This window comes from Sphaeramia orbicularis, chromosome 18 (genome assembly GCF_902148855.1).
Source record: "Sphaeramia orbicularis chromosome 18, fSphaOr1.1, whole genome shotgun sequence".
In the NCBI taxonomy this organism is placed as follows: domain Eukaryota; kingdom Metazoa; phylum Chordata; class Actinopteri; order Kurtiformes; family Apogonidae; genus Sphaeramia; species Sphaeramia orbicularis.
This window is the reverse complement of record NC_043974.1, coordinates 22,155,392-22,178,125: the sequence shown is the minus strand read 5'-3', so window position 1 is coordinate 22,178,125 and position 22,734 is coordinate 22,155,392. Positions and strand designations below refer to the sequence as shown.

The window sequence follows — 22,734 nt, the reverse complement described above, 5'->3', positions numbered from 1 at the left end:
CAGCAAAAGGCAACAAGCAAAGTGGTAATGTGTTGTGTTGTGGTATTTTATACTGAGTTTTTTTTTTTTTTTTAAATACAGTGGAGGATGCCTTGCTTATGATGTTTTTTGCTGAATTATTTCATAATTTAGGAAAAGATTGTGTTTTTGGTTGTAAAGAACAAGACAAGTAAATAGAATAAGCAATAAAATATACCAAACTATAATAAATTATTGAAATAACACCAAAAATTAAAAAAAAAAAAAAAAAAATTATATTAAAAATGACCAGAATTATTAAATGTGATGCAAAGCCCTCAGAGAGCACAGACCTCCGCCAAGGCAGATCAGTGCCCCCCCACCCCACCACCAAAATGTAATCATTTGTCCCTCGTGGCAGTATCAACATTTCCTGAAATTTTTGTCCAAATCCGTTTATAACTTTTTGAGTTGTCTTGCTAACAAACAAACAAACACACAAAGCAGTGATCACAATACCTCTTGGCGTAGGTAGTAACTAAAATAAGCAATAAAATATACCAAACTATTATAGATCTGTGGAATTAAAAAAAAAAAAAAAACATGTATTAAAAATGACCAGAATTATTGCATTTGATGTAAAATATAGATGTGTAAATGCTAGGATTGTTGTATTTTATACTGTTTTTTTTTCTGTTTTTTTTTTTTTTTTATACAGTGTAGGATGCCTTACCATTAAGTTATGGCGGATTTTGCAGAATTATTTCACAATGTAGGAACATATTATATTTTTAGTTGAAAAGAATAAGAAAATAAGCAATAAGATATACCTAACTGTAATAAATCAGTGAAATAACAACAAAAAAAATTATATTAAAAATGACCAGAATTATTACATTTGATGTAAAATATGGATGCATGAATGCTTGGATTGTTGTATTTTACATGTCTTTTTTTTTGTTTGTTTTTTAATACAGCAGAAGATGCTTTACCATTAAGTGTAAATTCCAGGATTGTTGTATTTTATACAGGTTTTTTTTTTTCCTTTTTTTTTTTATACATTGGAGGATACCTTGCCATTAACTTATGAGAGTTTTTGCAGAATTATTTCACAATTTAGGAACAGATTGCATTTTTGGTTGTAAAGAATAAGACAATAAGCAATAAAATATACCTAACTATAATAAATCAGTGAAATAACACAAAAAATATATTAAAAATGACCAGAATTATTACATTTGATGTAAAATATAGATGCATAAATGCTTGGATTGTTGTAGTTTATACTGTTTTTTGTATTGTTTTTGTAACTACTGCAGAGGATGCCTTGCTATTAAGTGTAAATGCTAAGATTGTTGTATTTTATACAGTTTTTTTTTCTTTTTTTTTTTTTTTTTTTCCTTTTTTTTTAATACAGTGGAGAATTCCTTGCCATTAACTTATGAGGGTTTTTGCAGAATTATTTCTCAATTTAGGAACAGATTGTATTTTTGGTCATAAAGAAAAAGACAAATAAATAAAATAAGCAATAACATATACCAAACTATAATAAATCAATGAAATAACAAAAAAAAAAAAAAAAATTTAAATGACCAGAATTATTACATTTGGTGTAAAATATATATGCATAAATGCTTGGATTGTTGTATTTTATACTGTTTTTTTTTTTTTTTTTTTTTGTAAATACTGCATAGGATGCCTTCCTATTAAGTGTAAATGCTAAGATTGTTGTATTTTATACATTTTTTTTCTTTTTTTTTAATACAGTGGAGAATTCCTTGCCATTAACTTATGAGGGTTTTTGCAGAATTATTTCGCAATTTAGGAACAGATTGTATTTTTGGTCATAAAGAAAGAGACAAATAAATAAAATAAGCAATAACATATACCAAACTATAATAAATCAGTGAAATAACAAAATTAAAAAAAAAAAAAAAGTATGTTAAAAATGACCAGAATTATTATATTTGATGTAAAATATAGATGCATAAATCTGTGGATTGTTGTATTTTATACTGTTTTTTGTTTTGTTTTTGTAAATACTGCAGAGGATGCCTTGCTATTAAGTGTAAATCCTAAGATTGTTGTATTTTATACAGTTTTTTTTTTTTTTTTTTCTTTTTTTTTTTACTAAGTGGAGAATTCCTTGCCATTAACTTATGAGGGTTTTTGCAGAATTATTTCACAATTTAGGAACAGATTGTATTTTTGGTCAAAAAGAAAGAGACAAATAAGTAAAAAATGAGCAATAACATATACCAAACTATAATAAATCAGTGAAATAACAAAATAAAAAAAAATACATATATATATTAAAAATGACCAGAATTATTACATTTGATGTAAAATATAGATGCATAAATGCTTGGATTGTTGTACTTGACACTGTTTTTTTTTTGTTTTGTTTTTTTTTTTTTTGGTAAATACAGCAGAGGATGCCTTGCCATTAAGTGCAAATGCTTGGATTGTTGTATTTGGCCGTGCGTCTCTCATGTACAACCCTGCTGTCGACCGAAGGCCAACTGCCAGCTGCCCCCGTACTTCACTGTCCTCATCCATATTTGATGCGTCTCATTAAAACTTGATTGTGGAAACACTTCAGCATTCTGACATTCCTTCTGATCCACTATTTAGTCTCCCTCAGCACTTCGGAAAAGCGAAAGGGCCCCCTCAGTCATGCGTGTATGAGTATGAGCTGAAAAAAAAAAAAAAAAAAAAAATGAAACAACACAAACACGAGGCTAGAGGAAGACACGTCGACTTATCTCTGAGGCGGCGTCAGATTAAAATGTCTGATTGGCCCACTGAAACAAATATTCTGATGCCTTAGAGTGCACTGAGTAAATGACGCCAGTTGGTATTTGAGAGCAGGGTAAACAAACAACCGGAGATGGTTCATTAAACTTTGAGCACGATGCTCAAGTTTTTCTTTTGTGTGTTGCTTTCAGTTTTTGCTACCAACAAGCATTTTGTGTTTCGAAGTTTTTAAGTATTTGACAACGGACTGTCGCTACACAAACTGCCTACACGCTTACTCACACACACGCGCAAACAAAATGAACAGGTGGCCTCCGTGGCTTCAACCTGTCCGTGAAAGATGCTTCTTTTTCGAAGACACTGAGGTCCCATTAATCCTGCAGAAGGCCACAGTCACACACACATACACACATGTCAGCGCACACACACACTTCACTGTTTGACTATTTCGCAGTGTAAATACCAAGACTTGCCTGTTGTTTAGTCAGTGTGCGCATTCATCGGTAGGTATGTGTGTTGGTATGGCGTGCGTTGCTCTATGCTAACGTGTGTTTAACCCCGTGTGTGCTCTGCAGAGCCCCAGCTGAAGGGCATCGTCACGCGGCTCTACTGCAGACACGGCTTCTACCTCCAGATGCTGCCGGATGGCACCATGGAAGGCACAAAGGACGAAAGCAGCTCCTTCTGTAAGTGACTCAAACACGCACATATGCAGTACGTTGTTCGTCTGTTGAAGGTGTGTAGTTCAGCCGGTGTACTGACACCTCTGGGACTCCCCTGTTTTTATATGTAAGGACATTAACCCATAAAGACCCAAACATCCACCATCGACCTAAAGCACAGGTGTCAAACATGCGGCCCGGGGGCCAAATCCAGCCCGCCAAAGGGTCCGGTCCGGCCCCTGGGATGAATTTGTGAAATGCAAGAATTACACTAAGATATTAACTAGGCCTGTAACGGTACACGTACCGAACCGAACCGTTTCAGTACACACCTGTTCGGTTTGGTACACAGCTGTACCGAAACGGCACAGTACACTGTAACAAATTTTACCGTTAAATAACAGTAAAACACTGGTAGCTAGAGTTGCCAGCATGCTACTGTTATTCTACAGTATCTCTACTGTAATCTACAACTACAGTTTCTTACTGTAAAAAGTATTACAGTACTGGGCTGTACATAATGTACCTTTTACAGTAAAATGCTGTTAGCCACAGATGCTGCATTTTACAGTAACTACCGTATTCCAAGAAACAATATGTTACAGTAAAATGTATTTAATGTAATATTTACGATATAACACAGCAAAAAGCTAGGATTTTAACATTTCAAGTTACATTTTAAAATACAAAATCATGAACATTGCTAGAAAAAGCTCAAACAAGAGATAACATTATTATATATAACCATGTAAATTGACACGCTGTTTAGTTTAACAGTGTCCACTTCGCAGCTAGTAAGTATGCTTCAACTTAAATTAGCTGCATGTTTGCTACATACGGCTAACACCCCGAAATGTGCATTATTATCACGCATGTTATACTGTGCAAGTTGCGTCCGGTGTGAACGCAGTTTATGGAGACAATTTAATGTTTAATGAACCCAAAATGCCACAGTTACGTTGATAAAATCACAGTTACCTGATAAATGAACAGCTGGAGCAGGATGGAGTTCTGCAGTGTTGGTAGAAGCATCAGGTGACCTCTGCTCCGGTGCTGTATGGGGTTAAGTCCAGGTGAAAATAGTCATCCTCTGTTATTTTCTCTTTTTATTTTATCCTTCTGCTTCAAAAAAGAACCACTTACCTTTGATGCAGCCAGTCTATAGTTAACATTCGTTGGGTTGAATCTTTTCTAAATGAGCTGGTGGGACTTGATGCCAGATGACTTTGTTCAGACCAGTTCTGGGCGGACAGCAGTGGAGGAACTGAAGAAAATACTGTAGAATACTGTCAAATTTTGCAGTAGCTTACTGTTTTAAATTTGCACCTTAAAGACCTCATTATTTACAGCATTATACTGTATTTACAAATAACAGCATGATACTGTACAAAATTTACTGTTTTTTACAGTAATTTGTTACAGTGTATGTTGAGGAAAAGAAAAAGGAACAAAAGACGTTTGATGCGGAACTTTAAATCCGCGCAAGTTCCACACGGACATATTAAAGGACGCACACATTGACACGAAATAGCAGCTGTTATAAGGTAAAAAAAAACAACAAATATGATGTGAACCTGGAAGGAAGAGACTGAAGACCCTCCACCATTATTACAGTCCAGTTTGGATCAGTTCAGGTCCCGGTGAAAGACAACGAGGAAAGAGATAAGACGGACGTTGTTTGGCCCCTAGGAACTACGGTAGTTCTAAAACACTGACACTAGCTCTGTCTGTCTGTCTGTCTGTCTGTCTCTCTCTCTCCCATACGCTGTATAATAGAGGAATAGAATCCAGGAGGTGGACGTTGAAAGTATATAAAGTTTCACTTTCGTTTCACACCAGCGTTAGTTACGTTAGTTATGGACCCCCCCACCCCGGCTCCGAACAAAAAAAAAAAGACAAATCGGACCCTGCGCGTGCACACGTACACAAAGTGTCCTAAACAGTTTGTTCTCTGTCCTAAAATAAATAATTTGGTTAATTTTTTGTTGTCAGTGTTGCTCTTCAGTTTGTTTAAACAGAATACCAGTTTGTCCTCTTGTTAATGTTGCACTTCATGTGGACTTCTTTTGTTATTTTTATGCAGAATGTGAACTGACAGAACTGTGATTTGATTTTTGTTGTTTGTTCAAAACTACCTGTCAGAGAAAAGTGCAATACTAACGTTTAAAATATATTTAGTAATATTAATAATTTATTTTATTTTGTATTTGATTTATAGCAGCAGAATTATATCCCTGTTTTTCTATATTCTGTTGTGTCCAAAAATTGGGGGAAAAATGTTTAAAAGATTCATAATGTATTAAAGACATTTTGAGGGGTTTTCTTTCTTCCCGTACCAAACCAAAAAAAAATGAAACATGGCTTTCAAAGCCGAAAACGTACCAAACCGAAAATTTTGTGTACTGTTACAGGCCTAATATTGACAATCCTTTTAGTTCAGGTTCCACATTCAGACCAATTCAATCTCATAATAACCTATAAATATTCACAACTCAAATTTTTCTCTTTGTAAATGTAAATACAACCTGAAATGTCTTAAGAGAAGTGCAATTTTAATAATATTCCACCTTTTACTAAATATTTTGTGTATCTGTAGATCCACTGTGATCTGGAAGTTATAATGTACATGTTGAAATGATAAACTAAAGCATAATAATGTTAAATTTTTTTTTTTTTTTTCAGTTTGTTCATGTTATTCACATTATTTGAAAGGATAGTTTGTAGATGGAAACATTTTCATCATGTAATTTTACTTTTTTCACTGTAAAACATTGAGAAAAGTTTGGAGTTGACATTATTTATATATTATTATGTTATTATTTTATTGGTCCGGTCCACTTCAGATCAAATTTAGCTGAATGTGGCCCCTGAACTAAAATGAGTTTGACACCCCTGACCTAAAGCATCTACTGATATAAACTGTTTAGTACCTGTTGATCCGCTAATCCTATCAATACCTGTAAATAATTGGTGTAAAATACGGTTTATCATCTTTTCATGGTCATCAGATATGACCCATTTGGACGTTCAGAAGCTCTGAAGTTACCATGGAAACACCGTCATCTTCTACAACATTAATTCACCAGTAAAACCCATGGAGTTGGATTGATGACAGTGGATGAAGACACTTATTTTATGTTCAGTTAATGATATATTTTGAGCAATAATGTATCTTTTTCTTCAGATGTTTAGAGGCTTCGTAGTGAACGTGGAAACACCATCATCTTCTACAACAAGGGTGTCAAACTCATTTTAGTTCAGGGGCCATATTCAGCCCAGTATGATCTCAAGTGGGCCGGACCAGTGAAATAATAGCAGTGAAAAAAGTAAAATTACATTATGATAATGTTTACATCCACAGCTGCAACGTTTTCCTTAAAAATCTGAATAACAAGAACATCTTTAAATGTCTTAAGTTAAACAAGTGCAATTTCAACAATATTCTGCCTCAGTTTATCATTTACGCATGTGCATTACAACTTACATTACAATTCCAAATACACAAAACATTTAATAACAGGCAGAATATTAGTAAAATTGCATTTACTTCTCTTAAGACATTTTTGGTTATTCATATTTGTTCAGGTTATTCACATTTTTTTTAAGAGGATAGTTTGTTGATATAAACATTTTCATGTAATTGTACTTTTTTATGCTAAAACAAAGATAAAATCTGCAGTTTTCATTATTTATAGGTTATTATGATGATATTTTACTGGTCTGACCCAACTGAGATGTAATTGTTCTGTATGTGGAACTTGAATTAAAATGATTTTTACACTATTAATTGTTAATATCTTCAGTGTAATTTTTGCATTTCACAAATTCATCCTACGGGCCAGATTTGGCCCCCGGGCCTTATGTTTGACACCTGTGTTCTACAACATTGATTCACCAGTAAAACCCATGGAGTTACTTTTCCATTGACCCTCAAATATAACTTGCGCATAAAAATTGACCTAATGGAAAAACGATAATTTTGCCAAAACTCTTGTTTTTTGATTATAGGTTTTTGCGCTGGCAAGAGGTGGTTTTTCGGGTGTAGCGAAATTGGTATATCACACAAACCTGCAATGGAAAGACTTTTTCCGCAACTAGAGTCACATGAATAAAAAAAAAAAAAAACGGATGTTGACGGATGTTACAACAAGCAAAGAAGAAGAATTTTAAAAGAAACATGGCGCAGTATGTGTGGATACACCAGGAAACCCAATCATTTTTTAATTTAGTACGAGATAGAGGGGTAATATGTAATAATAATGAATATATCTGTAAATCAACATGATAACAAACAGATCACATTTGTAATTTAATGGAAAAATAACATTGCACACTTCTGTTTTTTCAACATTTAGCAAAGTTTGGTAAAGTTTTGGGCAGATGTCCAATGGAAAAGCGACTGACAGTGGATGGAGACACAGTTTGTGTTTAGATATGTTTACCGAATTTTCAAAATACAGAACAATGATAATACAAACAGGTATTCACACACAAAAAAAGAGAGAAAATCAAACAAAACCCACTTAACCCTCCCGAACCCGTTGCTGTCACCAGATATCTGTAGGCATATACAATATGGCTCTGTAGAAATAAATTAAATTACATATCATAGAGTATTACATACAAACATACATCTGAACTTGTTAAGGACCTTGTACATATGTTGTAGGATTGGGAGACACTTAGTTTATGTTCAGTTAATGACAGAGTTTACTGAAAAAGTCACTTTTTCCTCAGTTTTCTCTGTTTCTGATATAATAACCCTCAACTTTTATAAACATCTACATGATCAGTGAATTAAATATAGGAAAATACCTGATTTTCACCGAAAAAATGCTAAATAAAGGAGACAATATTACAATTAAAGGTCATAAATCACTTAAGGAAGGTTAATCTAATTCAGTCCAACTTTATTTGTAAAGCACGTTAAAACAACCACAGTGGACCAAAGTGCTGTACAGAAAAATACATAAAAACAAAATAACAGAGTAAAATACAAGAATAGATTAAAATAAAAGAAAAAAAAAATAAATAAAAAATAAATAAATAAAAATGCAGAAGAATAGATAAAACCTAAATAAAAGAATAAAATACAGGAATAGATTAAAAACGTGAAAAGCTGTACATTTAAAAACAACAACAAATAAGAACAATAAACCAATACCAAATAAAACAACTGAATAAAAATAATACATTCAAACATCTCACATGGTTTCAAAAGCCAAGGAGAAATGATGGGTTAAATATAGAGGAAAATCATTTGGGAAGTACCATAAAAGTAGTGATGGGTCTTTATGGGTTAAAGGACTCCCTGTGTTCCCTGAAAGCATCTGAATGCACATTAACACAGCCACGTTTTCTGCTTTGATTCACACTTCTGTTTGATCAATCAGGCTGAAAATGTATGCACACTTGGCGTGGTTGGTGCTTTGGGTGAGCGCCAGCTAAATGGGATTTGTTCATGTTATGTAATCCAACACACCAGCTTTCTGGCACAGATTAAGTTTGTCAGACACATGTTTTTAATTGTTTATTTTATGGTGGCTCTGACCTTTAAGTTCTGGTCTGCATACATATATAAATAATCAGTCTGCAGGAGGGGGGAGGGGGGAGATTTTTGTGTTTATGCACAAAAGCAGACAGGAATTTAACACCGAGTCTATTCACTATCATTATGTCTGTGATTTATAAGATCCAGTATACGGTGGGATTAACACTCGGGATATTACAGATTAACATACTCTATGTTTGACCTTCTGTGTGTAGCATATAGCTTTTATCTAACAGTCGTTACAGTGACTCAATCTGGATCTTCCAATGCATGTTGTGTCGCAATTTCGTCAAGAAAGGCAGGATTACACGTTGGTATTTTTGGACTAATTCACAGACGTCATTCGATCCGTAACACTGGGTTACAAAAAAATGTTTTTTGCAAGTTGTCTAGGTTTTTTCAACTGAATTAGGACCATTTTGCACCGCTAAATCCAAAAATGACATCTGTTTTTCTCAATCAGGTCAGGTTTTTTTGCTAATTTGATTTTGAAAAATTGGATCTTCTCACAAAATTGATTACATTTTTGTGACTTTATCAGTTGATTTTTTATATAGTTCTCACCCAAAATAGGTTTTAAGAGAAAAAACATCATTTTCACAAGCACACTTTATGAAACTTGTGACTTAAGTCTATATTGTCATTTACATTTTTCAATAACTCACTGAAAAAACATCTCCTGTCCTGACTTTTCCAGTGTTTTCTATACTGTTATTTGTTGTTTAATTATTGTTTTCTTATGTTTGTACATTTTATTTTCTATTTATAGTAGATGATGGGAGTGGAACTCTGTACAAGCGCTTTGGGCTTTATTCCCTCCCTACACTGTTTTTATTGTGCTAAATAAATAAATACAAATACAAATACTTGATTCCTGTTAGGTACAATGGTGTATTCACCGCAGAATACGTCAGGCTTATTTTTGCAAGATCTTCTAGTCAAAGCCATTTCATTCACCTGTAATATTAAAAAAAGCATTAACCTATAACTGTTGGCAAAAAGGCTGTGACCAGGCACTGGCTCCAACCTGAACCACCTAGTCTGGAAAAATGGGTCGATATTGTGAATGAAATTTACCAGATGGAAAGACTAACCTTCTCCCTTCGATTACAAATGAACAAATTTTCAGATCTATGGTCAAAGTGGATATTTTTTGTTTACACTTACCAAACACAATCTGTTGGAACCCTAAATGTACAAGAAATGACAATATAATGACAAAGTATCTGGAATTGTTTTGTTTTTTGTGTAATTAATTAATTCTACTTTTCTTATTTTATTTATTTACTTATTTATTTTTCTTGAGAGAGAGGAGGTCAAAGTCTCTCGGTCTTTTGTATATGTTTTTTTTATGTAACAATGCATCCATTGTTCATTGTTCAATTGTTTTGTTTAACAAAAAAAAAAAAAAAAAAGAAAATCTGAAATGTTGAGAATGGAAAGTTCGGTCATCGGTCACATACTTGTTATGTGACCACAGTGTAATTTAAATGTATATTGAACTTTTCTCAATGTTTCTAAATAAAAATAAAAAAAAAACAAAAAAACATTAACCATAAATTGGCAAAAGTAAAATCTTCAGAACTCGTTTATTGCAAGAAATATGAAAGAATTTTGTATCATATGATGTGAAAATGCCCATAAATGTAAGCAAAAATGTTAAAAAGCCAATATGTAGCATAGTTCAGAAAGTTGACCAGATTGAGCAAAATGAATGTGATTTTTGGATTCAGCACACCAAAATGATCCTAAATCAGCTCAAAAAACTTAAACAATACATTTGTTGTTGACCAGTGTAATGAGCCTCGGTTCAACTGTTCCTGTTTGCAGACACATGCATTAAAGATAAATATTGTCTCTTTTTTTTTTTTTTTTGTTACTTCACTGTCATCTTATGTTTTTTTCTTTAAGTCCATAAAATCCTCTTGCATTGATGAGAAATCTACTGAGGGAATAGGATTCAGATGAATGTTTGCAAGTCAAAAATAGTGATCAAACTCTTACTATCTAAATCAGGGGTGTCAAACTCATTTTAGTTCAGGGGCTACACTCAGCTGAATTTGATCTGAAGTGGGCCGAACCAGTAAAATAATATATCATATATAAAAATATAACATAATTAGGGATGTCCGATATTGGCTTTTTTGCCAAAAACCGATATGCCGATGTTGTCCAACGCTTAATTTCCAATTGCGATATCTACCGATGCCGCTGCCGATATATGTGGGATATTAAACTAATTTTAGGTAATATCACATATCTCCTGTCATGGAATTAACACATCATGCCTAATTTTATTGTGATGCCCCATTGGATGCATTCTCAAATGCAACAAGGCTTTCAAAATGTAAACACTGTCTGTGCAAAGAAGACATACTTCAACTTAAGTTGTGGAAAAAATGCCATATTTATTTATTTTCTCTCCCTCCCTCCATGAGTCTATTACAGTGTGGCAACTCTACTGTACAATTTTGAAAACTGCACATTTCTTTCAGCTACAAACAATGCTTCATTTACGCATCAGTAAATGCCGGTGAAATCAAGGCATTATTTTATCGGTTTTAATGATAGGCAAAAAAACCAATAACGATATTCACCGATATTACATTTTTATGCCAATATCGGCCATCCCTATATGCCATCCCTAAAATAAATCAATTTTATATCAGTCCGACATTGACAAAGTTGAAAACAAAGGAAATTTCATCCATAATTTTTATACGTTTTAGTTAGTTTTGTAAACACATAATACAGTTTCAGTTATCGTTTTTTTCTTTTAGTTATAGTTTTTATTTATTTCAGCTAACGAAAATGTTTTTACAATTCTAGTTTTTGTCATTTCGTTAGTTTTCGTTAACGATAATAACCTTGCAGATCACATGCTCTGAACTGACAAAGGTTTTTGTTATTGGAACCCCCGCACCTCTACCCGGTCCGCGGAAAATTTTCATGCATGAAACCGGTCCGTAGTACGAAAAAGGTTGGGGACCGCTGATGTAAACTGTTTACTGTAATAGCTGTAACGGCAACTGGTGGAAGCAGACGTTTCAAGAAAGCGGCAGGTATTCTACGTTTTCTTCATCCTGCTCCTTTCCGATCATTTAGATTGGAATGAATAAATAAAATGAAATGAATTACTCACATCAGGATCGTGCTACCAAGTGTTTCCATAAAACTAAAGGCAGGGCAGTTGAATTAATCGCCGCACTAAACTACACTTTGCGCTAATAGTCAACCACCCTAATAAATGACATAATCATTGTTTGATTCAGTCCATTATTCTGAGTTACTAACCCACGTTTAGCTTGTGTTGTTTGTTCCAGCGGATCCTCTCGACACTCTTACCCTTTGGCACCAAAACCTGCTGACCTCTGATGCACATGCACACACTACAACCATGTTAACACACACTTCACCCTCCGAGGGGGTCATCACCTGGGTGATTACTGACCACAAGCATTCTATCCTATGATCCCCCAGGGGCCTGGACTCCCTCCAAACTCTACCACAGATCAATATTGTATTATAGGTTATCCCCGATGTGGCTACACAGCATATTTTTCTGTCAAAACACCAGTTTGGATTGAAAACATGAAGTTAGCACAATTTTGGATTTACACTTTCTATTATGGAAGGGAAAAAAAATCACACTTAGACTCTCAGTTAAGGTTCTCTCTGTAAAGTTTAGATTTCAGCAGTTCAGTTACATTTTAAATTATCCAAGGCAGCAGCGGTGTTACAGTACAGAAGAACCTGCATTTAACCTCTGTTATACTTGCACATCTGAGTTAAGTGTAGATCTGTAAATGAGGTAAACATGTATACCTACCAGATACATAGATACGTCTAGGTAGGACAGACCTGGACGAAAAAAACAAGAGAAAAACTGGATAATTAAACTGTAAGGTGATTGAATAAACAGTAAGGTGTATAATAATACTGTAATGTTGAATGTGATGATGTTACAGAGTGACTTCTAAGTGCAAAGTGACAGTGGGTGTATGACCAGTCCACACTGAAGAGACCTAAAATACCCCTGAGCTTATGATTCATCCAGTCACAGCTGTTTGATTCAGTTAGACCCACAAGTTCTACGGAGACGGATTCCACATGTTGTCATCTGTCCTTTTTTAATATTAGCCCACTGGCCAAGAGGACGAGCTATTGTGAAGGCATTGTGTCCGGTGTCGTCTTCGTCGTTGTCTTCGTCGTTGTCTTCGTCGTTGTCTTCGTCGTTGTCTTCGTCGTTGTTTTTGTTGTCTTTGTCGTCTTCGTCATTGTCTTTGTCGTTGTCTTCATCGTTGTCGTGGTCGTCGTCGTTGTCTTTGTTGTTGTCTTTGTCGTTGTCTTTGTCGTTGTCTTCGTCATTGTCTTTGTCGTTGTCTTTGTCATTCTCTTTGTCGTTGTCTTTGTCGTTGTCTTCATTGTTGTCTTTGTCGTTGTCTTCGTCATTGTCTTTGTCGTTGTCTTTGTCATTCTCTTTGTCGTTGTCTTTGTCGTTGTCTTCATCGTTGTCTTTGTCGTTGTCTTTGTCGCTGTCTTCATCGTTGTCTTTGTCGCTGTCTTCATCGTTGTCTTTGTCGTTGTCTTCGTCATTGTCTTTGTCATTGTCTTTGTCGTTGTCTTTGTCATTCTCTTTGTCGTTGTCTTTGTCGTTGTCTTCGTCGTTGTCTTCGTCGTTGTCTTCGTCGTTGTCTTCGTCGTTGTCTTTGTTGTTGTCTTTGTTGTTGTCTTTGTCGTCATTGTCTTCATTGTCGTTGTCTTTGTCATCGTTGTCTTTGTCGTCTTCACCCTTCGCTGTCTTCGTCGTTGTTGTCTTCGTTGTTGTTGTCTTCGTCGTTGTTGTCTTTGTTGTTGTTGTCTTTGTTGTTGTCTTCGTCGTCATTGTCTTCGTTACTGTTGTCACAGCTTATATAGAAATGGTTAGAGATATCAGTATAGTTACTACTGAGCACTGATAGGAAGTCATATATGGACTTTCATTTGGGTCTGTGACCTTTGATCTTGAGTGACGTTGAAGGGTCAAACTCAAAGTCACCAATGTCTACATTTCAATAATCTTCTCCGAACATGCACTGTATAATTAACTGTGTCTTTCTGTACTTTATAGTTCACAAACAAATGCATTTTGCCTGAACTGAACATCAACCCAGTCAACTATTATCATTAATCATTATTTCTGTTGTAATAATAATAATAATAATAATAATAATAGTATGACCTTACCTGTTGTTGATTTACTCTTTAGTTACAGCAGTTAACAGTTTTCGGTTTAGGTTTATTCAGTCATCATCCTTAATACAGAAAATACAAACACTAGTCGCTTTTCCAGTGGAGATCTGTGCAAAACTTTACCAATATTTACTAAATGTCGAAAAAACAGAAGTGCATAATGTCGTTTTTTCCATTAAATCACAAATGCGATTATTTGTTTATTTACTATCCCGAGATGACAGGAGAAGTCATTCCATAAACATGGCAATGAACGTAAACATGGCGTTGTTTTACAGATATATTCATTATTATTATATATTACCCCTTTATCTCGTACTAAATTAAAAAATTATTGGGTTTCCTTGTGTGTCCACACATACCGCCACATGTTTCTTCTTCTTCTTTGTTTGTTGCAACGTACGTCAATATCCTGCCTTTTAATTCACCTGACTCTAGTTGTGAAAAAATGTCTTTCCGTTGCAGTTTGGTGTGATATATTATTTGCTCTACGCCTGAAAAACCACCTCTTGGAAGCGCAAAAACTTTTAATCGAGAAATGAGACTTTTGGCAAAATTGTCGTTTTTCCATTAGGTAAATTTTTATGCGCAAGTTATATGTATTTGCACAGTTTGAGGGTCAGTGGAAAAGCAACTAATGAGGCTAACTTAGTCAAATAATGCAACCTTTTATATTTGAATAACAGACACACTGTCTCACTCATCCTTCCACTTCCAGTAGGATTGGGGTCCTGTTGATTTGTCACAGTTAAAGGTGTAGTATGTAGGAATTATGTTCTAAGTAATTATAAAACGGCCTTTACTGTCACCAGACATTAAGGAATCATGTTCATTTCAAATACTGATATCACTGACAGTAGAAATCCAGCCAGAATATTTGCATTTGAGAAGCTCAGTGTCAGCCCTGAACTGATGTTTATGTTGTCATTGTGTGTTTTGGTCGGAGGCTCCGCCCATCACCTGTCTTCCAATCACAGAGTCAGTAGCCTTTCAGCATCCAGGTGACCAGTTCCCTCTGAGCTGCAGCTGGAACATTTCTGATCATAAATGTCTGATGTTAATAAACCTAAAAGGCCTCTTATTATTCCCAAATACATCGTGACAAAGTGAGAAAACAAGGATATGTATAGGAGATCCGTGATCCGAAGGGGGGGGGGGGGTTTGGTAGTGATCCATGCCGCTTGTACTTCGTGGGAGTAAAAGTGAAACTTTCATTTGTGAAGCAGGACGTCTATTATGTATTATACTTATGTATAATAAGTCTGGTGATGATTGTTTTGTATGAAATTTATGGTGTGGTGGCAAGGATTAGTGGAAACGATAGTGGTCGACGCTCATGCTGGATCTGGCAACCCCTAGTCTGGAGGGAGGCGGAGAGGATACCATGCTCTACAGCAGGGGTCTCAAACTCATTTTGTTTCAGGGGCCACATTCAGTTTGATTTTATCTCCAGTGGGCCAGACAAGTAAAATAATAGCATAATAACCTATAAATAATGACAACTCCAGATTTTTGTCTGTGTTTTAGTGCAAAAAACCCCATTAAATTATGAAAATACTTACTTTTATAAACTATGCAATCAAAAAATATGTGAACAACCTGAAAAAACTGAAATTTCTTAAGAAAAATATGTGCAATTTTAACAATATTATGCCTCAACTTATCATTTCTACATGTGCATTATGGATCACTAAACACTTAGTAACAGGCAGAAAATAGTTAAAATTATGCTTAATTTTCTTTAGACATTTCAGGTTGTACATATTTGTTCAGATTATTCACATTTTAATGTTACAGGATAGTTTGTAAATGTAAATATTTTCATAATTTAATGTTATTTTCTGCACCAAAACAAAGACAAAAAATGGGAAGTTGTCATTATTTATAGTCATAATGTAATATTTTTTTCACATCAAACCGAGAAGTAAATATGGAGTCCTTATTTCTTGCAGGTTATTATTATTTCACTTGAGATCATATTGAACCTGAACTAAAATGAGTTCAACAGGCTTGACTGTGGAATTTTTGCTCTTCCCAAATTCATCCCACGGGCCGCATTGGAACCTTTGGCGGGCCGCATTTGGCCCCCGGGCCGCATGTTTGAGAGCCCTGCTCTACAGTATTTTGAATGTGATTGCAGTACCAGTTTTGGCCACAATCCTACATACAGCACCCTTAACCAGTTGAGTTCTCGTCCAGTTCAAGTACCACCCACTTCTATTGGGATCTGCATCCAGACCACCAGACTCTAACGGCAGCAGAACCTGAAAACCTCACAAATTCAGCTTGTTACTGATTCTTGATAGAACATGCCACTTACAGCTACAGGGCCATCGGTCCTATTTTTATACAACAGAGCACCTACACTGAGTAGAACATCTCTGCACGCTAACTTTAAACATAGTCATGTTCAGTCTGAAATATTCATCGGATAATTCCACGAGGCGCATCTGAAGGCGAACAGCGCTCATTTCCAGATGGATGTAAAGCCTACTGTTGCATAACAGCGCTCCTGCTGTGTCGGAGTATTAAACATCAGTCAGTGGAGGTCACCCCGCAAAGTATTTGTGTGGGCTTGACTTACGGCTCATTTTATACCAACTATAATTCCATCAGTCCCATGTAGGGTGTGGTTTAATGCTGTCCAGGGCTCTTTGCATTCTCACAGGACACTCCACAGAGACGACAGGTAAATCCTCTAAAACTCATAAATCGTACACTTTTTATCCGAGTGAGATTATTTATTCATTCATGCACGGACAGTTGAGTGATTGACATCATTGCAACTGAGTATCAATCAGCAGCACAATCATCTACCTGGCTGCACAGAATATTGAAAAGGTAGAAATAGCTGTGTTTGCAGGTACTGTACCACTGCGTAGGTGTGTGAGTGTGTGTGAAGCAGACTGTCAGTACTCGCCCTGGGACCACAGACTTTTACTGTATATTACAAACTGGCCTGGATCTGGACAGCTTTCTGTTTCACTACATTTAAATCAGGACTCATTTCCCCTTAAAGCAGGGGTGTCAAACTCATTTTGGTTCAGTTCCATATTTAGCCCAGTTTGATCTCAACTGGGCCAGTCTAGTAAAATAATGACTTAATAACCTATAACTAATGACCAATCCAAGTTTTTCATTTTGTTTTAGTACAAAAAAAACACCAATTAAATTAAGAAAATATTTACATTTTACAAAAAAGAGATGGGAATAACCTGAAAAAACTGAAATTTCATTTGAAAAATTAGTGCAATTTTAACAATATTATGCCTCGACTTATTATTTGTACATGTACATTACACACAATTTTACATAAACATTTGGTAACAGGCAGAATATTGTTAAAATTTTGGAGTTTGGAACTAAAATTTGAACAATTTCAGCAATATATTACATCTCTTATTATTAACACAATTCCAGATCACAGTGGATCCATAAATGCACAAAACATTTAGTAACAGGCAGAATGTTGTTAAAATTGCACATTTCGGGTTGTTCATCTTTGTTTTTAATTTATGTACAGTATTTATTTGCATTTTATTGTGAAAGAATAGTTTTGTAAACGTAAATATTTTCACAGTGTAATGCTATTTTTTTCACTTAAATTTTTTCCACATAATTTTTCACAAAGAAAAATTGTCGTTGTGATTATTTATGGGTTATTGTGTTGTTATTTTTACTGTAGATCACATTGGTCTGTATGTGGAACCTGAACCAAAATGATTTGGACAACCTGGACTGTTCAGGTTCATTTTTGCACTTTCATCCTGCAGGGCCGGAATGGAACCTTTGGTGGGCCGGTTTTGGCCCCCGGGCCGCATGTTTGACACCTGTGCCTTAAAGTCTGAACGCTTTACTTTTTAGTGAACAAAGATCCTATCATGTACAAACAGGATGGCCACTAAGGCTTTTGATACTGAACTTTATCCACAACTCTGGTTCTAAATGTACATAACTGCCTCAATTTTCCTCTAATATGTGACACAGATGTTAATCTGTAGAATGCAGTGCTTCCTCCCACTTTGACAAGAAAAGCTGTTTATAATGCCATGTATTTTTTTTTTTATTAATCTGTATTTTACAAGGCAACACATTAAGAAGACTTTGTTTTTATTACCTATGCCAAGTGTAACGGCGGAGGTTATGTTTTCATCTGGGTTTGTCTGTCTGTCTGTTTGTCTGTTTGCAAGAAAACTCAAAAAGTTATGGATGGAATGCAAATGCAAATGTTTTGGAACCATGTTTTTCAGACAATGGAGAATATTTTAAATTATAAAATTCCATTGGACCCCCAGACTATCTACCTTGGTCTAATACCTAATGGCATAATTAAAAGAGAAGACACTTACTTATTTAAAATTGTAATTCTTGCCTGCAAAAAGGTAGTCACAAGGAACTGGTTAAAAAGTGACCCTCTACGACTACAACAATGGCTGGACATTATAGAGGAAATATACTCCATGGAAAAATTAACATTTCAACTGAGGATTAAGATGGGAACTTTTAAGTGAAGATGGGAGAAATGGATCATAATCAAGGACAGAAATTCTTGATATCAGATTGAGTATGAAAAAACAGTCGAATGTATAAGGAACAACATCCCCCTTGTTTTATTGTGTGTGTTTCCCCTTCTTTTTTCTTTTTTTTTTTTTTTTTTAATTTTATTTAGTGTTGTTAATGCGCTGTAAAAGTGGTTTAAAACATTAAAATCAAGAGTATAAAAAAAAAAAGTTATGGATGGATTTTCAGGAAATTTTCAGGAAATGTTGATACTGGCACAAGGAACGAATGATTAAATTTTGGTGGTTATTGGGGGGGTGGGGTTGATGAAATTTTCAGGAAATGTTGATACTGGTACAAGGAACAAATGCTAAAATTTTGGTGGTGATGGGGGGGAGTCTGCGCTCTAGTTTATAAAGTTATCCTTGGAGGGGGAAGAGTGAAGAGCAGATATAAAAAAACTATCAGACAAAATCACGGTGCTTAACTAGACAATTATAAATATTCAGCAGAGTTAATCTGAGATGACCATAAGGAGGCCTTTAAAACAGTTAATCAGATGTAAAACATTTACAAGTATCATTAAAAATGTCCCCAAGCAGGTGCTTAAAAGCTGAGATTGAGCTAAATTTATCACATTTTAGTGCAGATTCCATCAGCTGCAACAGACGGAAAGACAACAGGCCATAGGATGAGTAGGACTTAGGGGCATCCAATCAGGATCCAGTTTGAGGTCTGGAGGTAAGGAGGATTCTACTGAGAGAAAATGACGATTGATGATAAAACATCTTTCACTTCCTGTCGGATCCTCCTTGTGTTACTGAGAAACTCAAAGGGGAACCATAAGATCACAAAGCACCTGAGGAGCCTGATAATGTAGGAATTTACAGAGGAGTAATTCATTAATTAACTTTTGCACTATTCTTTGACATTTTTCAGACAAAACAATACATTGATTAATTGTCAGATTATGGCCTTAAATGGAATCCTATTCATCTGATCTGATCTGCATCCGTCACCTCTAATTTCTACAACATACAGTACTGGAAAAAAAATATTTTGGATACTTTTTAAATTTGACACAATGCCAAAAATTACAATGAAATATTTGCAAAAAACTTTTTTTGTTTGAGAATGTGTGACTGCATGAGATGGACACAATCAAATGCATTTGTTTGTTTGTTTTTTTGTTTATTGCTAACAAGAAAAAATAGAACTAAGTTCTTGCGTTTTAATGGGTATTATTTTACTGAAACATCTAGTTTTGACTTCGAGCGAACAGAGCATGTGCAGAAGGGAGTATTTGATTTTGGAGAATGCAGCGACACTTGGCAGAGTTCAGTGACTTAATGCAATATACAATAAACAAATCCAAGGGATGTCATGGGAACATTTTTTCACCACTGTATATGGGTGCGTCTATGAAACTGGTCCCTAAAAACAGGAGAGGGGCTAAAAATTCAAACCAGATGTAGACTAATGTTATGAAGCAAGTTTGGAAGCACTTTGGGTCTGTTTTAAAAATAAATACTTATTGAAAGAAAAGAGAAACTATTTTTCAGATAAAACACATTTTTATATATTTTTGTATTATTTTTTTAATATCAAAATCCGCATGTAACGTGGTAAAAAGCACACGAAAATTACGTGCTACTAATTTTTTGAATATCTCTTTATTCCCTCAAAGGTTCATTTTGGGAATCAAACTAATTATACAGGGCAGAGTGTTTCACAATAATGACTGTTGTTGCAAAATCACTCATCGATGGCCAGAATACAAAACCTCCTATCTGAAAAAATCACTGTTTTCAGGAAACAAGACATTAGTTTTATTATAGTATGGTCTTTGTAAAAGATATCCAAGTATATTCTACTATTCTCAGACTCTCTTTCTATATTATGTGTTAACAATTCATACTAGATATTTATGCCTCCCAAAGTGTAGTCCATTTAATGTGAAAACTCAAAATCTACAAATTTGCAGATAGGAGGTTTTGTTTTTTGGCCATCGTCATGATTATTTTGTGTTTAAATGGCCAGGTTCTGCATGTAACGCAAATGGACACGATGGGTTACACAGGAAACCTGGAATGAGACTGACAATTCATGAAAAACCCGCATGTCTGGATTAGAAAAACCACTAGAATCATCACATTTAACAGTGTCTTTGTTTATAGCAGTATATAAGACCATTTTAAGTGATGTTTTCAAGATCACTGACACCTAGGTAGCTTTTCATGTCCCAATTTTGGTCCTATTCTTGGCCCCAATATTTGATTAAAAATTCATTAATTTTGGGATGGCTCAGAGCAAGAGTATAATTTTTTTGCATTTATTTGAGGTCATTATTAAGTACATCTTGGAGTGAAATATGTCTAAATTTCTCTTTTGTTATTGGGTCTAAAAAGCTGACAAAGTACCAGGTACCAAAATGAACTCAAATTCCAAATGGAATCAAAGAAAAACTTTGTATCTGTACAATAGCTATACATGCATCTGAGAAAACAGCCAAGTGGTCAACACGTCCACTCATAGTTAGCTCCATTCCTCCTCTTGCCTTTTTACACCTGTGACCTGTCAAGATCCAGACCTACGAAGCAGAATTGACGACCTCTAGAGTTCAGGAGGGATCACTGAAAAACAGGAGGCCAGGTTACATGTCCGACTCGCTCCCTTCACCTTTCCTCCTGTGACGCTTGGCCTTTACAGGAGGCGCTTTCATCTTCAGGTTCTCCCGGACAAAAACGTGTCAGGAAGGTGAGGGGTATTGAAAGGAAAGGTTGGCGCAGGAATAAAAGTTGGAAGCAGGTAGGAAGGCCCTGAGGGGATGTACGGGACAGAAAAAAAAACAAAACAAAACAGTACCAGAGTAGCTTTTGTATGGCCTTGCGATACTTTTATCGCTGTGCTACAAAGTCCCCTCTGGGCTTCCATAAGTAGGTGATAGAAGTTGTCACCAAGCTGGAACTGACTGTATATTAAAGCAAAAAAGCAACAAAGGAAGAGAAAAGCACAGAATGAGAGGATCAGAGAGAAAAGAGGGCAGAGTGGAAGACGCCAGAGGAAACGGAGCCAGCGAGACACGACGGGCTGGCGGAGGTAGACGCAGGAAGTGAGAGAAAGACGGAGCGATGGTGGAGCAAGAGGAGGAGCAGCTGGCACACACATGATGGATCCTCAATCACTGTGTCTCCCCCCTCTGGTGGGAGGTCAGAGGAGCTGCTGCACCCTCCCCTCTCCTTTCCTGTTCTTGGCGTTTCCAGGCTGTTATGCAATAAAGCTGGAAGAGAAATGAATGCAGGAAAAACGGAGAACGGTGAGGGAGTGGAGATTTATTATGTTATTATTGGGGAGCTGCGTGTTTTTGCAAGATTTAGCCGGTTTTGCAACGAATAACTCACACGTTTTATTGACTGTTGGTGTAATCTGATACTGTTTGACTTGTTTTTATATTAGTCACTTGATATTTTCTCTGGCATTTGATTCATTTGTCAAGTCTAAAGTGCATTACAAGTAGGGCTGTGTAGCGGCAAGAATCTGATACGATACACATCACAATACTAGGATCACGATACGATACAGGGTGGGGAAGCAAAATTTACAATGAACATTTAGTTGCTTTTTCTCAGCAGGCACTACGTCAATTGTTTTGAAACCAAACATATATTGATGTCATAATCATACCTAACACTATTATCCATACCTTTTCAGAAACTTTTGCCCATATGAGTAATCAGGAAAGCAAACGTCAGAGTGTGTGATTTGCTGAAGGCACTCGTCACACCAAAGGAAATTTCAAAAATAGTTGGAGTGTCTATAAAGACTGTTTATAATGGAAAGAAGAGAATGACTATGAGCAAAACTATTACGAAAAAGTCTGGAAGTGGAGGAAGCAACAAAAAACGTACCAAAGCTTTTATTAAAGCTCTCAAATCCAAAATCGTAAAGGATCCAACCAAATCCATGAGAAAAATGGCAATTGAACTTGAGGTAGACAACAAGACCGTTAGAAATGCAGTAAAATATGATTTGAAGTTAAAATCTTACACAAGAACACCAAAACACTTGTTGACA

General features: G+C 35.4%; 1 protein-coding gene across 1 annotated transcript in view; it reads left to right on the top strand.

Annotated features, from left to right (window-relative positions):
- fgf11a (fibroblast growth factor 11a) overlaps positions 1-22,734 on the top strand; it is a 215,435-nt gene that overhangs the window by 110,057 nt on the left and 82,644 nt on the right. Inside the window, exon 3 of the mRNA XM_030162516.1 lies at positions 3,291-3,401. Within this exon, the coding sequence (XP_030018376.1) occupies positions 3,291-3,401 (111 nt within the window). The remainder of the gene's footprint in view (positions 1-3,290; positions 3,402-22,734) is intronic.